The sequence below is a fragment of the Barbus barbus genome (genome assembly GCF_936440315.1).
Source record: "Barbus barbus genome assembly, chromosome: 21".
Taxonomy (NCBI): Eukaryota; Metazoa; Chordata; class Actinopteri; order Cypriniformes; family Cyprinidae; genus Barbus; species Barbus barbus.
The window spans coordinates 19,509,078-19,527,518 of record NC_136749.1 but is presented as its reverse complement, the minus strand read 5'-3'; the positions used below and the strand labels follow the sequence as shown (position 1 = coordinate 19,527,518).

Here is an 18,441-nt window from a genome sequence, read left to right as displayed (position 1 = left end):
CATTGAAGCAAGCCAGGGCATTGAAAATGGGTCGTGGATGGGTATTCCAGCATGACAATGACCCAAAACACACGGCCAAGGCAAGAAAGGAGTGGCTCAAGAAGAAGCACATTAAGGTCCTGGAGTGGCCTAGCCAGTCTCCAGACCTTAATCCCATAGAAAATCTGTGGAGGGAGCTGAAGGTTCGAGTTGTCAATTTAAGGTTTCAAGCCTTGAAACCTTAATGACTGGGAGAGGATCTGCAAAGAGGAGTGTGACAAAATATCTCCTGAAATGTGTGCAAACCTGGTGGCCAACTACAAGAATCATCTGACCTCTGTGATTGCCAACAAGGGTTTTGCCACCAAGTACTAAGTCATGTTTTGCGAAGGGGTCAAATACTTATTTCACTCATTAAAATGCAAATCAATTGATAACTTTTTTTAAATGCATTTTTATGGATTTTTTTTTGTTCTGTCTCTCACTGTTCAAATAAATCTATCTATCTATCCACACAACTGTTCAAAGTGTGGGCTTAGTAAGATTTTTCTTTTAAATTAATAATTTTATTTAGCAAGTATGCATTAAATTGATCAAAAGTGACAAAGATCATTTTTGATTTTTTTTTAAAATTTCTATTCATCAAAAAAATCTGATCATACTTTCCACAATAGATAATAAAAATAAGCATCACACCTGTTTTTAACATTTATAACATTATTAAAATGTTTCTTGAGCACCAAATATTAGAACAATTTCCTAAGAATCATGTGACACTGAAGACTGGAGTAATGGCTTTCAAGACACTGCTTCCCAATGTATCTGCCCTAAATAATATTGAAAATTACTAATATCACATAGAATTTAGGATGGATAGTGTGCACATTGGGACGCAGGCAGAGATAAATTACATTTAAAAATGTGTTCAAATAGAAATGTTACTTTAAATTGTAATAATATTTCTCCATTTTAATCGACTAAATGCAGTATAGGTGAGCACAAAAGACTGCTTTCCAGAACATTAACAAAAAAATAAATGAAAAGTGAACGTTATTATATGAAACCTTGATACATTTCAATAAGACAGTAAAAAATGAAACACCTTCCTTTTATACAATTTCCTAATTTTTCCTCTAAGGGGCGATAATGGACTTGGAAACGTAATATTTTGCTAACTCGGACCAACAGGTCTGTAAAGAAAAGTCTACGGTGTCAGTTGTGACATCTTCTGGTAAGACCTGGTATGACACAATGACAATCTTCACCCCTTTGCTTTTATACACAGTCAAAGGATTATTCAAATATCAATTGTTTATTTAAATGAAATGGAACATCTGGAAAAATGAAGACAATATATTGTTATTACTACAAGAGAGAACATAATGTGAAACTGCAGTATCCGTTTATGTTTTCATACATATAGGTTTTGTAAAATGTTTATTCAATAATTTTTCTTTTTCTGTAAAAAAATAAAATCTACTTATTTACAAATTCTACCAGAACAGAAGTAAAGCTTCTACGCTGGTAGATAAAACCACTCTATACAGTAGATATTGAGCCAAAGTTAATCGTTCCATTCAGACTCCTGCGGCTCCGACTGATAGTTCGAGTGGGATGTGATGCTGTCTGTATATCTATTTGCGGCAACAGAGGGCCTGTATTTCTCTGACACTGTCAGCGTTGGCAAAAATCCATCACTCTGTATGCAGCTGTCCATGTCTGAGTACTTTCCAACTGAGGAAAAAGAAAAAAGAAAATCATCAATCAGTGAACGAACATCTCAATAATGTGTCCTTATTGATCAAAACATATTTAAACTTTTTAATAACATAAGATGAATAACATTCACATATATTCAGAAGTAATATCTGCTGACAATTCAGCATTGCAATCATAGGAATTTTATAATTTTATAATAAATATTTTATAAAACGGATAGTTCCGGTCCTTGATTCTGATTGCCAAGTTCGAAGCTGTTCTCTACAAACATACCTTTGTTTACATTTGTGTGTTGCTCGAGAACCACTTTGTTGGAACCACATCTGTTTCTAAAGAACTACATTGTTTGGTGGAAGAATAATGTTTTTATTAATATCATTCAAAGTCCCTTTTGTCACGGTTTGGTTTCTGCTTAGTTTCCTGTTGCCCTTATTTAGTTTTGTTTCCGGTTGTCCTCATTAGTTCCTGTCCTAGTTTAGTTAATCATTCATCCTATTCACCTGTTTTGTGTTAATTATCTTGTTTGTTCCCTGTTCTTTAGAAGTCCTCAATTCTCCCTCAGTCTTTGTCTTGGATTAAGCTTATCTATGTAAAGTGTGTTGATGCCGTTAATAAATTCTCCTATTCGTCTACTCCTTCGTCGTGCGTTTGTCTACAACCACTACACGTAACAGAATCCAAGACCGATACTGCAATATGGAGTTGGCTGATCGCTCTGGCCCGCCGAGATCTACTGCTGCCAGAGTTTGCGTGGGAGTTCAGCATGATCGCCGTCTGGACGGGGCTGGACGACACCACGCTGAACTCCTTGTTCTGGATTGGGGCTAATTTCCATAGCCCCGTGGAAGGGATCCTCCGGTGTCTGGAGAGTGTCCTGTCCCGATCCAGAACCAACCCGCCGACCGCAGCTCGCTCCAGCCCGCCATCCGCGGTGAAGCCCATGCCGCCACCGTTCGCGGGGAAACAAAGCCCGCCGTTCGCGGGGAAACAAAGCCCGCCGTTCGTGGCCAAGCCTAGCCCGCCTTCCGAGAATATGGCAAGCCCACCTTCCGAGAATATGGCAAGCCCCCCGTCCGGGAATATGGCAAGCCCTCCAGTGCCAGCTCCTCGCAAGTGCCTGCTCCTCGCAAGGGCCCTCTAGTGCCTGCTCCTCGCAAGTGCCCTCTAGTGCCTGCTCCTCGCAAGTGCCCTCCAGTGCCTGCTCCTCGCAAGTGCCCTCCAGTGCCTGCTCCTCGCAAGTGCCCTCCAGTGCCTGCTCCTCGCAAGTGCTCTCCTGCGTCTCCGCTGGTCCCATCCAGCTCTCCTGTGGTCCCGTCCAGCTCTCCTGCGGCTCCGCTGGTCCCGTCCAGCTCTCCTGCGTCTCCGCTGGTTCCGTCCAGCTCCGCGCTGTCCGAGCGCCCCCGAGTGACCACGCTGTCCGAGTGCCCCCGAGTGCCCGCTCCTCCAGAGAGCCCTCAAGTGCCCGCTCCTCCAGAGCGCCCCACAGAGCCCGCTCCTCCTCAATGGCTCCCAGAGGGGAACTTCCTGGGAAGCTCCCTGATCCATCATGGCCATCCAAGCTCCCGGATCCGCCATGGCTGTCCAAGCTCCCTGATCCGCCATGTCCGTCCAAGCTCCCAGTCCCGCCATGGCCGTCCAATCTCCCTGATCCGCCATGTCCGTCCAAGCTCCCAGTCCTGCCATGGCCTCCCGAGTCTCCAGTCCCGCCATGGCCTCCCGAGTCTCCTGATCCGCCATGGCCTCCCGAGTCTCCAGTCCCGCCATGGCCTCCCGAGTCTCCTGATCCACCATGGAGGCTTCCCTTGTCTCCTCCCTGTCCTGGCCCTGCTCCAGCCTCCAGGGTGCCCACCCCCCCTGCCCGATGTGACTGTTACAGTGCGGGACGCACCTTCCGGGAGGTAGGCAATATCTGTCACGGTTTGGTTTCTGCTTAGTTTCCTGTTGCCCTTATTTGGTTTTGTTTCCGGTTGTCCTCATTAGTTCCTGTCCTAGTTTAGTTAATCATTCATCCTATTCACCTGTTTTGTGTTAATTATCTTGTTTGCTCCTTTGTTCCCTGTTCTTTATAAGTCCTCAGTTCTCCCTCAGTCTTTGTCTTGGATTAAGTTTATTTATGTAAAGTGTGTTGATACCGTTAATAAATTCTCCTATTCGTCTACAACCACTACACGTAACACCTTTAAGGCTACTTTAACAGGGTATTCTATAGTCTTTGTATCATTGCACTTTATTGCTCTGTTTTATTTTGTGAAACCTTACTACATATACGGAATAACCGTTTTATAAAAGCAATAAGCCCTGTGAAGCCATGGTTTACAGTGAATTTATAAAAGCTAAGGGGGTTGTTATAAATTCACTGTAAACCAAGGCTTCTTGGGGCTTATTGCTTTATTCAAATATATTCAAATAGAAAAGTTAAATTCTAACATGTTTCAATATTTTACTGTTTACTGCATTTTAAATCAGATGATATTCTGGTCTGTTTTAGCGTTTCTGTTTCAAAAGCATTAAAACTCTTTAAATATCATGAATTGTCCAGGTTAGGTGTAAACAGTTTCTTGTAAATGCATCTTTTGAGATTAAACCAGAAAAGCTGATTACTGTACAAACCGTAACTTCTACCTGTTGTCACGATATGACTGGTTTTACAACAGTATGCGATTCAGACCCCATGTTTGGCAGAGACATCAAAGACTTTATCGCCCGCTGCAAATTAAATGCAGGAGGAAAGTGTGGGAGTCGTGGGAGGCCAAAACAGCTAAACCTATTTGGTTAATTGGCATGCATTAAAAGACAACATGTATGTGGTTTTTAAACTTCATCTGCGAGTTGATAAGATCAGAAGAGGTCAAAGGAAACTTCGTAATAATTTACACAGTGACGCAAAGCCATAGTTGAAGTCATCACAAAATACGGTAAGGCTTATTTCGAAACTCTCCTGACTCTATTTAATGTGTACTGTAGGAATGTTTGGTGAGATTCTAAAATGCTGTGTGAAGTTATCTGAAAGATTTCCAGGTCACAGTTTTAGAAATATTAGAGATGCTTTCAGAAGCAACATCGACTGAATTGAATCAACACTGAGCTGAATAATGACACTACTGTTTTTAGTTGAGATGAATTGAACTTGTTTCATAATTGATGAACTTTACACAGTTATTGAATTGAAAAGAATCCAAACTGAACTGCTTGGAGCTACATTTACACATATCTAGTTAAACATTTTACCTAAATGTGTGCATTGCTGACACTTCTCCACATCACAGTCTGCAGGGTATTTCAGGATGTCTGGAGGAAGCACTGGCGAGATGTGGCTTAAAGAAATCTCTGAGAACACAAAATGTCAGTTATGACCTGTATTATATATATATATATATATGTTTTATATTTTTAATGTTCTTTAGATTTGCATTCAACACATACATTTGAATGATTTATTTGATATTTATTTTGTTCTTAATGTAGAAAATTCCACAGATGTTTATGAGAGAGAGATGGATGTCATTTACAGTAGTCTGTATTTTACTTCCAGCAGTCATCAGATGTCTGATTATTTTTAACAGACTTTGTTGTGCAGTTTGTACACCACACTGATACATGTCTGCGAGCTTGTATGTAGAAATGAAAGGATGTGGTTTACCAGCAACAGTTAATCTTAAGCATCTTGTGCACTAAGCAGAAAGCTATTGATAAAGCCTACAACATAGCACTTCATGTACATCCTCACTGATGCTGGAAATCAGTGACAGCAGCAGATGTATAATCTTAAATATCAAAAGAGTAGTTTATCACTCAGTGACCTGCATTAGACATTGTACGTGTGGGAATAGATAGGCATATGCATCTATGTTAGCAGTATTAATGACAGAGATTGGTTTCGGTTTCCCATCAATCAAACATGCGTTACTGCTAAATGACCCTTTTATGTACGTCAGAGCAAAATTCTGCTCGCCCATCATCAAGGACAGTTACAGTCAATCTAGAACTACAACCTACAAATCTGATATGAAGTCAACTTGTTTGACCTCGGCAGAAATGCTTGTGACCAATCTCTAAGAACATGATTCAGTCTTATATAAGTGTTTTCATATTTAATATTTTATATCTATGTTGATGATTCCCGGATTTATTTATAATCTTCTCGCTCTATAAATATGTGCTGTCAAAATTGATTGTAAATGCAGAATACATATTAGGTGTGAAATTATTTATAAATCATGATCTCTTTGTGAAAATACATGTGTGCGCACATGTTTAATGAGTGAGATGGGATGTAATATGTTACAGTACACTTACTTATATACTACACTTACTCACCTAATGTTTTTGACTGGCGTTTGTTTCGCCAATAAATTATAAACAGGATCAGAAATATAACCAGGGCAGTAATTACAATCCCTGCCCACAGACTTGCAGGTAACATCCAAGAACAAGCTGAAATAAAGGAGAAATAGTGAGTTTACCCATTATCCAGGTCTGGTAGGAAGATTTTTTTTCCAACTCATTTATACACACAGATTGAACATGGTGACATTTCCTATAAAATAAGAGTTTTTCCAGTAGTGGTATAGAGACTTACATGCTTTAAATGGTCCACACACAACATCTGATTGGCTGGTCCCAGGAACCTTCAGATGTCGACCCAAATCATCACAACTGTAAAATGACAGATGAGGAAAATGATTTCAAAATGGAAACTGTGTCACGTTTTAGTTCTGTTGAGCTAAAGAAAATTACATGGAAACTATGATGTATGTGTATAATATTAGTTTTTGTATGTGTGTATGTATTGTATGTGTGCGTGTAGAAAAAAAAGGAAAGAAATATGTATGGGTATGTCACAGAGAGTTTGAGAAAGGAAGCGATACCCACCCACTCTCCCACACATTGTATGTCTACACTTTTATTGAATGGAAGCAAATTAATGCGGTCTTATTTCGTGTAGGAGAATGACATATAGACACGTTTACGTAAAACCTGTAATGGTTATACATAAAAGCTTTGCATTCCTCCTCTGTCTTTTGTTTAAGTCAGATAGTGGTGGATAAGAAAGGGCATTATGGGTCTAAAAAGATGTACCTTGTAGAGCAAAAGTTAAGCAGAAGACAATACATCTTTGGTTGTGTAACTTGGAAATAATTAATGTGAGTCAGAAGCTTGTGATGGTTTTGTAAGAGATCATCTCAATTTAAAGGACGTTTTAGTTATTTATACACTGTGTGGGGGGATTCTGTGAATTTGTGAGAAGTCAGTCTGTCACTCTGTCAGTTGTGAAACTGCTACAGTATACTGTCAACGTATAACACTAACTCTCACCTTGTATAATTTTTGCAACTGGAAACATAGTCGTCCACATCGCTGTAGGTTCCCTCTGGGCAGGGACTGCACACAGTGTTTTTCTGGAACGTGTCTGCAACACAGCTTCAGTTATTCAGCAGTCCATCTGCCACATATTCCACTCTAAACAGTCTATGGAAGCAGTTCAGACCATTGCAGATCGTCTAACAGGTATATTCATGCTTCCACGGAAACTCAACTGATTATTTTTTGACTTGTCAATACATGTCACTCAGGATTTTGTGGCAAAGTGTAGTGTTATGCTCACATAGTTCATGACATGATTGAGTTAAGTTAGTTTCATTTTCCCTTCCCATAGTCTTTGAACCAGCGTATTAAAACATCTTGAAGGACATGTAGATGGATTAAAGAAAGTGTGTGGCAGTTTTGTTTTAAAATGTACTTTGCTAACAAGCCGCTAAATAAAGACTACAAGTATCTTTAGTTTAGGTGCTTGGCCCAGTAATTTCAAAAGTCACGTTTGAGGTATGACTCTGTAATATTAATGCACCAAACGTGAGAGTCTCTGCAAGTAATGCATTTTATTTATTTATTGGAAATTCCTAAAGGACCCATGACAAATTAGCCTTTCGATTGGCCTACAAATTGACCTCATATTTATATATTATATCCAGTGTTATATGGAAATGTAATAGGTTACAGATTACAAGTTACCCTATTTAAATGATAACATTTGATTACTTTTTACAATTTCTAACAAATGTTTTCAACTATTAATAATTTTCAACCATTTAAACCAGGAATGGTTAACTTTAGAGTAGTAGTCAAAACTGATTACTGTCAGATTTTTTTTCAAAATCCTTCATCACTTGAATTAAGATTATAATAATTTAATTTCAAAGATCAGCCACCACAAAATCAGATTTTAACACCTCTTTTTCCTTTGAGATCATTCTGAGGTTGAAATCAGATTTAAAATCATAACACTCAATGCAGTCAATGCAGTTTGGGAAAGAAATCTGTGTGTGAGAAACTATTCAGATGTAACTTCCTTTGTAATTGTTAACAATTTCAAAAGTAACTGTAATTTAATGACACATTTTTTCTCAGTAACTAACAGATTACGGTTACATTTATTTTGTAATTAAATTACGTAACGCTGTTACATGTTACTCCCCAAAACTGATTATATGATATATTTATTTATAATAGTTTCATTTTTCACAGTATAACTGAGACTTAAACAAGTAGATTTCTTTATATTTCAATTTAAAATATTTCAAGGATTGTCATATTCAGAGATACTTTAAGACATCAAACATTTTGAAAACCAAATGTTGATTACTTACGACGAAAAGCAACTCCTTTTCCTGGAGGACACGTGTAGACCGGACTGCAGTTATCGCAGTGGGATTCACTTATGTGTGTACAGTAGTATCCCGGCTTACACCTGCACTCCGTGTTTTTGTCTTCCTCACACTCCTTTACCATCTCCATGTTGCTGGCTGTCACACACATATCCAAACATTACTTGTTGAAAAAGACATGTGGTATTATTAGTAATAAAAACCAGAGTGAGTGAAAATGAAATTACTGCTGGAGCATTCCCTGCAGGCTTGACACTGGCTCAGATTGTTTTCCTGTTCAATAAATGTACGCCGTGGGCAGGTTTTACACACTGTATTCGATGTGGCATTGCAGCTGGCAAACATATATTTTCCTGAGAAAGAAAGAGAGCTCAGTTTTTGCACAAGACTCCACAAGCAAACAAAAAATGTAGTATTTATGACCTACACTATATTGCCAAAAATATTGGGACACCCCCTTCTAATAAACAGGTTTAACTACTTTAGTAATTTCCAAGAGTACAAATCTTGATGTTTAAGCATATAATGATGTTCTAAGGAATTGTGTGCTTCTAATTTTATAGCAACAGTTTAGACAGGACCCTTTTTTATTATAACATGACAGTGCCTCTGTGTATAAGGCAAGGTTAAAAAAGAAATGACTGATTGAGTCAGTGTGGAAGAACGTGGAAGCCAAGTCCTGATCCCAGCTGAACACTGATTTTAAATGCAGACCTCGAGCCAAAAACTTATCACCAACTACCAATGACTTGCAATTCCCTAGAATATCATTATATGCTTAAACATTAAGATTTGTACACATAGAAATTACTAAAGTAGTCAAACCTGTTCATTAGAAGGGTACGTTGTCAAAGAACGTATTTAAAAGCACACAAAAATAGTCATTTGTAAAACGTAAAAAGACCTACAAATTTTAGCCTACAACCATACATAAATAAATAAATATATAAATATACACACACACACGATTCTTAAAAATTTCTCATTTTTTTTGTTGTTTTTGTTTACCTGCATGATAATTTGATAAGTGTCACTAAATTACCACAGAACGCAAGACAAACTGAATGTAAATTTACTTCAAATCATGTCACTGTAAAACACTGCAGACAAGAAAAGTGTTTGTTTGCCTATAAATTGGTATTCGGTGTGGTTGAAAACGATGGCTTTCCTTGGTAAAAGCACAATAAAGCATTATTCAAAATGTTTTCTTCAGAACTTCATACTTCTTTGGAACAAAATGAGGGTGAGTCATTGTTGACAGAATATAATTTTTTTTAATTTTAGTTATTATTATTTTTTATATAGGCCTATATATATTGTATGGATTTCATCGCAGTAGATAAAAAAAAAAAAAACATCAAACCAAGTGGTAACTGCAAAAGATACTTCTCAAATGATCATTTTTCATGCATGTACAGTAGAAGCCAGTTCTCCTCAAGTTCACACAAATGTTTTACCCGAATAACACATTAACTATGAACATCCTCCTCTAAAGTCTATATAGCCAGAAAGTGTTCAAATGCCTTTTAGCTTCATTTCAATTATACAGTTTTAAAAATATTTTGCTAGAAAGGTGCCCCTGAGCTATCTTTCATTGATTAAATGCTGTTTTGTTATAAAATGTGGTGAATACATATACATATTAGTCCACCTTATATGTCATTATTTCAAACTGATACAGAATGTCCTGTTTTATATTATGCGTAAATTCCAGGAACCATGAAAAACTCAGTTGTTAGCAGTGTTACAGTACAGGATTTCCTGAGTATGCCAGAGTCTATAGTGGGCAGATTTCACGTAGATAAAAACAATGTGATGAGTAAAAATATTACCCTGTGCCTTACAGTCAACTGAATGGCAAGCTATGTCTCTAAATTAGCACAAAACACAGGAGAATTGAATGTAAACGAACTTCAAATCATGTCGCTGTAAAAACAGCAGTAATAAAAAGCAGAAGATCAATCTGGATCGTTTATTCTCACACAATGGTTTGTGAACTGCTGAAAGTGAAACAATACATTAAACACTGTAATAGATTCTAATATTAAAACAACAAACATTCCCACTATATTATATGTAAAAAGATTCTAACAGAGATGGATAACTTCCCATAACTTTTTAAATCAGCTGTTTTACAGTATTGATGCAGTAGGCCCATAGAAATCCCACCTTTTGGACATTTGTCGCATTTCAGATCTCCCATCTTGGCTTCGTTCAGTGTTTTCTCGAGTCGGTCCTTTCAGTGTGAGCAGTTTTGTGCAGTCATATAAACTCTGTTGACTTGTACACCCCTTAACACCAGTTATGGAAGTGATGTCTTGATCCGTTCACGTAAGTTAAGGAATTGATGATTATTCGGTCATGCTGGCCCGAGCTATTTCGTCAGTTGTCGTCTTCTCTTTTCTTTCTGTCTGTCTGTCACGCTTGCTTGCTCTGTTTTTTTGTGGGGTGTCTCAGTTCATCCGCTGCAGGTAGGGGAATAATTTTTTTTTCTTTCCTTTCTGTATCTTTTTACGTCACCCACTCGTAACCCCCTCTGTTACTCTTTTTCTGCCCTCTGTGCTGGAAAGCCCCGCTACCTCTATCCACCTTCTGCACTTGAGCTTGCCTTCCTTCCTGTTCATGCAGCAATAAACCCCTGAGGCACACAAAGACAATAGTGTCAACATGAGACCTCAGTTTATTGAGAAATTATTGTGTGATTAGATTACAGCTGTCAACATAATTCAAGACATCCATTAAAACAGCTGCTTCAATCACTGCTGGGCTGCCAAAGGTTTGGAATAATGAGGCATTTCTTTAAAACTAGGTTTTACATCAACTGTACAAGTGAGGAAGTTTATTAGCCTATGTTAGCAAAAGCTAATGCCATGAAGTGTTTTATGCTTAAACTTTTATTTAGTTTTAATAAGATTTCTGAATGATATTATAACTTTTATTTCTTTCTGAATAGGGACAGGAAATTTTTAGCAAAATGTATCTGCAAATATCTGTTTCTACCTGCTCTGAATCACACAGTGTGACCTAAATATCAGAAAAAAGTGAGGTCTGACTTCAAAACCCACAGACTGCTTTGTGGAAGACACTGCAATACCATCACGGTGAGAATGTGTGTGCGTTTGTTCCTACTCTTTTCCTCATTTGGTCAGAACTGTTAACACTGTAGTTTCATATCTTTACTGTAATTTCTGATGTGAGTGCTGTCTGGAGCACAGAACCCTCTACATGTCAGTATGTATTATTTGATTCAATAGTTTATAAAAAAAAGGTCTTTCCTCATAACCAACATATAGCGAAGATAAAGTATGCTATCGTTGGAACAGACACTAAACAAAAACATACTGTATACATTTAGGTGTTTTAATCACCCTTGTGATGTAAACAAACTCATCTAATCTGTTACCTAAGCATATTCATAAGAACTACTGGTGTTATAAAGATCCACTATATTTGAATGGTTACGTTATCTGAGGTATACTGCATACTGTAGGGTTTTCAACCTTTTTATTGGCATGGAACCCCAAATAGGAACCCTTCCTAAAACTGTATATATTTATTTATATATATATATATATATATATATATATATATATATATATATATATATATATATACATACCTGTGTAGCATGGGATCTATGCAATATTTACTTTTTTAATAAGTTAACTCTGTATAATTTTTCTACCCACAAGTTAGAAACATAAAACAATGGCTGCCAAAACAATACAATAATTGTGATTTAGCTCATGATTTTTAAAGAGCCTTTAGAAAGGAGATTAAATTTGTGAGTAATGTCAAATTCAAGGATTTTATTTTATTTTAGAGTCCACTTTCTAGTCCCTGGACCCCAGCTAAAAAATAAAAGGCAAAACGTCTGGTTCGCAACAACAACAGAAGTAGGAATCATGGCCTACACTGTTATAGTGAACAATTTTACTTCCTTAGTTTTGTATTAAACAAAGCTTTCTGTTTTACTTCCTTTGTCTGGTGACTTATAGCTCATTTGTTGGTAAATATATGAGACTGAGTTATTGGTAATATAGCATAATTTGTGGAATTTATTGCCAATGGTCATGTAATTGGTATATGTACAGTTGCATTTGAGAAAATATCAAATTTAAATCTACATATTTACTAAAACTACACAACAGCAAATCACAGATATAACTAAACAGCTCTATACACCAATGTATTGTGCATAGTATACTAGCAAACTGCTGTAAAATGACTTATCAGAAAACAATGCAACATTTTATAATGACATTGTTTGACCTTTTTTGTGTGTGGTTATTATGGTAAATTAAATAGTTGTTGGAAAACATCCCAAAAAAATATAGTGTCGATAACCTCGTCTTCCTCCGTGCCCCCATCTCTCTCTTTACCCTATAAATCTGCTCTTGTCTCTCACTCTCAGTCTCTCCATTTCCCATTTGATCAATATTTGACTCATTTTCTCTTCCTGTTTTATGTCTCCACCCCTCACTCTCTCTCTTTTTCATTTGTGACACCAGGCGGCGTACTTCCTCTCTGTCCGGTCACAGTGTATCCATTCAGTGTTGTACTGTAGCCAAAGTGTTTCTGGCTCATATGCACAAGTCGTCAGTTAACTGAAATAGTGTTCGTATTAGTAAAGACATTGACTTTTATTTATTTATTTTAAATTGTGAACTCAAATTACAATGAAAAATCCAATATACTTCTTTGGGCCAGTGTACATAATAATCTTATGTATTTGAATAACTGAATATGCTTTAAATGAATGGATAATTAATGTTAATATGATGTATATCCCCACAACAGTCTGTCTGGAGCAGTCACTACATGTTCCCCCTCCAGTTCACATCAGTTCAAGGTGAACGCCCACTGACAGATGTTGGGAAACATTCAGTTGAAGTATGTTGACTGTTTTAGGGGAAAAGAGGGCTGGACATGATGATGCACACAGAGCATGAAAGTGAAAGTGTTTTAACACTTCTCATCATGATCGTTTTTTGGTATGTATGTATTTCTCTACATAGTATTTTTCCTCTAACAAAATATTGCATGTATAAGTTTGATCATCTATCTATCTATCTATCTATCTATCTATCTATCTATCTATCTATCTATCTATCTATCTATCTATCTATCTATCTATCTATCTATCTATCTATCTATCTATCTATCTATCTATCTATCTATCTATCTATCTATCTACTGCATGCTTCCTTTTCTTTATGCTTATCCCTGTCTTTTCTACTATACTACTTTTTTCCCTACTATTTTCTCCCTTGTTTTCTGTTACGATTTTCCTGACTTTTCCCCTTCTGTCCAGTGTTATTGTCCTTCTCTTTCCCGTGTGTGGGTCAGTGTCATTGGCTGGATGGGTGCAGTCACCTGGACATCCACGAGGGTATGACCCCCATTCCAACCTGGCTTGGAAAAAGTGTGCTCCGACCGGACACAAAATCACACTCACTCTCATACATTTGGACCTAGAAGAAAGCTTTGAGTGCGAGGACGACGCCTTGAAGGTGTGTGTACAAAATGCAAATTGTATTTTTGTGGACTTAGAAGTGCAGTTTTATGTTAAAAGGAATAGTTTACCCAAAAATGAAAAGGCCATCCAAAATATAGATGAGTTTGTTTCTTCATTGGAGCAGATTTGGAGAAATTTAGCATTACATCACTTTTTCACCTCTGTAGTGAATAGGTGCCGTCAGAATGAGAGTTCAATAAACTGATGAAAACACTGCAATAATCCACAAGTAATCAACACGAATCCAGCCCATCAATTAAAATCTTGTGAAGCAAAAAGCTACAGGATTGTATGAAACAATTCTATCATTAAAGCATTTTAATTTTATATTGTTGCTTCTGGACAAAATACTCCATAATCCATAATATTGCTTCGCCTAGTGAAAAAAAGCATCAAAGGTGAACAAGAGATACAATGCTAGATTTTTCCAAATCAGTTCTGATTAAAAAACAAACTCACCTACATCTTGGATGGCCTGAGGGTGAGTAAATTTTCAGCCAATTTTCATTTCGGGGTGAATTGTTCCTTTAAAGAGAGAGTTTGTGTGAAAAGATCTACTACAGTGTATATTTGACATAGATTATTTAGATTTGTGTATTTGTAAGTGACAACTATTTTTCTGCAGTTATTTGCAGATGAGATGCTTCTTTTCACTCTATGTGGACGCAAGTCCGTGAAGGAGCTGCAGGTGTCTGTCAACCCTTTCCTCCACTCTTCCCCTGGTGGTTGTCTCTCTGTTTCATTTCTTGCAGACTACTCGAACACTCAGAGACACACTGGATTTCGAGGCTTTTACACTATACAGGGTGAGAAATATGATGAGTAATACATTGACTACAGGGCAATATGAGATTATTTGTGGGTCGCTGAGAGTGTTATCAGTTATTGCTGATCTGAGTTTTAACCTCAAATCTTTCTGATTTTTAGATGTTAATGAGTGTATGGACCCTGAAAATGAGTGCACCCAACTCTGCAATAACTACATTGGAGGTTATCGCTGTTTCTGCAGACCAGGTTACATCCTTGACTCTGATAAGCACACCTGCCAAGGTAATGAATGAGATTTTGAGACACGTATTTTGGCTGTCGTGTTGATTTAGTTCCATTAATTATGTAAGGAATGCAGCCAGCCAGTCATTATTACAAATAAATAAGCATGTTTTATTATTCCGCATTTTACATAGCTACTTAGCACATTTAATTGGACATTAAATATTAATTTGAATTAAAATAATTTCATAATTTGTAAATGCTTCCACTAAGAAAAAGACTAAAATTTGCTAAACAATCAGCATAGCAACAAGACTAAAGGGCCATTCACACCATAGACTATAACTATTAAGTTTAAGTTCCACAGAGAAACTATATTGTTGGAATCACTTTCAGAATTAATTTTTCTAAGTGATGAATGATTAAAACATTGAAAGCCAGCCTGAATCCAAGAACTTGAGCATTTAACATGGCAAATGACATGACTGCAGCATGCAATTATAATAATAATGTGATTGTTCATCCTGTTAGTGTTTATACAGTATGAATCAAGACAGTGTCTGACAGTTTTATTTTCTCTCTTTGTGTCAGTTAGCTGCAGTGAAGATCGCACAGGCTCGCAAGAAGGTGTGTTGATGTCACCTGAGTGGCCTGGGCCATACCCAGAAAACTCTGTGTGTTCTTACATTCTGGCCGTAGAAGAAGGTCTGCAGTTTGAGCTGACGTTCACGGGGGTGTTTGATGTGGAGAAGAAAGAGAATGGAGAGTGCATCGACTCATTAACTGTATGCAACATGTTTAGTACAATATTTGAACCAGTCTTGTTTTTCTATTTATATTTCTCCTCATTGACCTCCTCTCTCTTTCCATATACATTCCTCCTAGATAAAAACACTCTCTGGTGACGTTGAGTCATTTTGTGAAAGGGATGTTCCTTCGTCCCTGCTCACAGGGTCTCAACGTGTTGAGATTATCTTCAGGACAGACCATAAAGGAGCAAACCGAGGGTTTAGCCTCTATTACCAAACAAGAGGTGTGCCTGTTGCCCCCTGTCTTTAAAACTAAACAACAATATACTACATGTTCAGGTTTGGTGGGACCACATGATCTGAGAATCTGCCATTGAAAAACTCATTTGAAGGATCACTGATCTGAATATTGATTGTTGATTGAAAAGTGCTGAGAATTGTTTCCTAACATGTTATGTTGTTGTTTATTTGCTTTCCGACAGCGATGAAATGTACTGGACCTGTGACACCAAAATCTAGTCTGGACCCACAGCATTCGGAATATTCCACAGGCGACAAAGTTACAGTGAAATGTGACAAAGGATATGTACTGAAATCAGTATGTATTTCAACCTGATTGATTTTACCTTCTCAGGCTGAAGGGCCACAGATTTAAGTTACGGGTTTGCTGAGAAACATTTTAGATCATGTATTTTTAAATTTCAGTTAAAATTGACAATATAAAATGTATTAGTAAAGTAGTATATTTTTGTTATTATAAATTACTAACCAATTTTTTTAGTATAAATTATATTTTATTATAATAAATATTTTATTAGTATAAATTAGTAACTCATTTTATTAATATAAAATTGATTAGTAGATAAATAAATATAATTGAATTTAATAATAATAATAATTAGAATGTTATTATATTATGAAATTAATTTAAATAAATATGTTATTTAAAATTTGGATAGTATGCTGAGTTTTTGCTGATATCAGTCAGCATTATATACCAGCATGTACTTTATACTGTAGTTTATAAGTCAAACCTTTTTTTAATCATTGAAACTCACATTTAGCATGAAATGTTCCATAGAATGTATCAGCTGAGGTTGAGTATGAGGCCACATGCCAGAAGAATGGACAGTGGAGTCCTGTTATTCCCTGTGAACGTGAGAAAATTTCTTCTTATAATGCCTTCTTGTCTTGATTTGTGAACGTTGTTGTGTTTTAAGATATACATAGGAAGAAATCAATCATTTTTAATTAATTAAATGGGCTGTTTTCACTACTGTTCTCCTTATATACAGTAAATGACATGATGTGATGTTACAAGCTCACAAAACTTAGCACAAACTTGTGGCATACAATTTGGTGCATGGTGGATACAGTGCCAAGAAAATGTGTGAAGCTGAAAAATGTTCACGTGTCATTAAAAAAAAATACTTCTTGTTTTCTTCTTTAGCTGTGGATTGCGGCTTTCCAGAGCTTCCTGAATTAATGAAGCTATCAGATGAAGATCCTCCAACAACTTATCTGAACCAGATCAGTCTTAAATGTGCAAATGAATATTATCAACTGGATAAAAATGGTGAGAAGTGTATGGTTTATGTGAACTACTTTGACATAATTCTTAACACAATACTAATTAGTTATCTATTTTTCACTATCTTCGCTTTCATCAGGTAATTTTACCTGTAATGCTGAGGGTAACTGGGAGTCTGTGAGTGGTCAAAAATTAACTGAACATTTGCCTAAATGTGAACCAGGTACTCAGTCATTCTGAATACACCTATAAACCCAGATATACTGTATTTTTCATATCTCTTTTTCATATATTTCATATTTTTCTCTCTCTCTCCTTTAGTGTGTGGAATGAATATAGATGCCTCTTTTGGTGGCAGAGTTTTTGGTGGGAAGCCAGCCAATCTGGGACAAATTCCCTGGCAGCTAGTCCACAGGTCAAAACCCCGAGGTGGTGCATCTCTGATCAGTGATTATTGGGCTCTTACAGCAGCTCACGTAGTGGATGGATTTGAAACAAACACCATGAATTGGTTAGGTGGAATAGTTCATGGTCAGGACAAAAAAACAGTCACTATAGAGATAGAAAAAATAATCATTCATCCAAAATATAAAAGAGTAAGTGAAAAACAAACAAACTACGATAATGACATTGCACTCATCAAAATGTCTAAAAGGGTGCCTCTAGGTCCAAACATCAGGCCTGTGTGTCTACCAAACAAAACAGATGAACCTACGGCAGAAGCCACAATCTCAGGTTTTGGAAGATATAATGAAGAAGGAATGAGTAGAAATCTGCTTCATGCACCTGTCCAGATATATCCACTCGATAAATGTGATTCACTGGGTTTGCCTGTCACCGATAACATGATCTGTGCTGGAGGAAACCAAGTAGACAGTTGTAAGGGTGACAGCGGAGGTCCTTTGTTTTCTCCTGTTCTGGGCTATGGGTCTCCAGACAAACCCTATCGTCTTACAGGCATTGTATCATGGGGTCCTCCTGACTGTGGGGATAAAAGATTTAAGGGCTTATATACTAAAGTCCAAAACTACCTGGATTGGATCAAGGAAACCATGGAAAACAACTAACATCACAAATCACCAAAAACTCCAATTGTTAATTGTAAGACACACCATTAAAGTTACTCTCTGCTGTATCTGATCAATGTATATGTGCATCTGCTATTTCCATTAATAATTCAGAATTTTGAAACTTATATCAAGTTGTTTTATACTCACCAATAAAACAGTTTTCACAAGTAAAGAATTTCAGCCTCTAATTTCCTATTTTACAAAAAATGTTCTGGCAAGA

At 36.9% G+C, this 18,441-nt stretch overlaps 2 protein-coding genes across 4 annotated transcripts; one reads left to right on the top strand and one right to left on the bottom strand.

Annotated features, from left to right (window-relative positions):
• Window positions 1-580: 580 nt before the first annotated feature.
• On the bottom strand, window positions 581-10,969 carry LOC306887528 (tumor necrosis factor receptor superfamily member 3-like). Its single transcript, XM_079445318.1, has 8 exons — window positions 10,533-10,969; window positions 8,591-8,716; window positions 8,346-8,501; window positions 7,015-7,108; window positions 6,278-6,354; window positions 6,016-6,132; window positions 4,927-5,025; window positions 581-1,713 (listed from the first exon to the last, which is right to left on the bottom strand). Exons 1-8 carry the CDS (start codon window positions 10,564-10,566, stop codon window positions 1,544-1,546), a joined length of 873 nt encoding a protein of 290 aa, XP_079301444.1. The 5' UTR covers window positions 10,567-10,969; the 3' UTR covers window positions 581-1,543.
• Window positions 10,546-18,390, top strand: LOC306887527 (complement C1s subcomponent-like). 3 transcript variants are annotated; one of them, XM_079445316.1, is made up of 13 exons: window positions 10,546-10,694; window positions 11,317-11,464; window positions 13,164-13,357; window positions 13,678-13,876; window positions 14,507-14,687; window positions 14,809-14,931; window positions 15,463-15,656; window positions 15,757-15,904; window positions 16,103-16,218; window positions 16,702-16,777; window positions 17,071-17,196; window positions 17,291-17,374; window positions 17,473-18,390. In XM_079445316.1, the coding sequence occupies exons 3-13, from the start codon at window positions 13,293-13,295 to the stop codon at window positions 18,216-18,218; spliced, it is 2,058 nt and encodes a 685-aa protein (XP_079301442.1). In that variant the 5' UTR covers window positions 10,546-10,694; window positions 11,317-11,464; window positions 13,164-13,292; the 3' UTR covers window positions 18,219-18,390. The 3 variants fall into 3 exon arrangements, with proteins under 3 accessions (XP_079301442.1, XP_079301441.1, XP_079301443.1); XM_079445315.1 differs by lacking the exon at window positions 10,546-10,694 and adding an exon at window positions 11,009-11,139; XM_079445317.1 differs by lacking the exons at window positions 10,546-10,694; window positions 11,317-11,464 and having other exon boundaries at window positions 13,282-13,357; window positions 13,713-13,876.
• The last annotated feature ends 51 nt before the right edge of the window (window positions 18,391-18,441 follow it).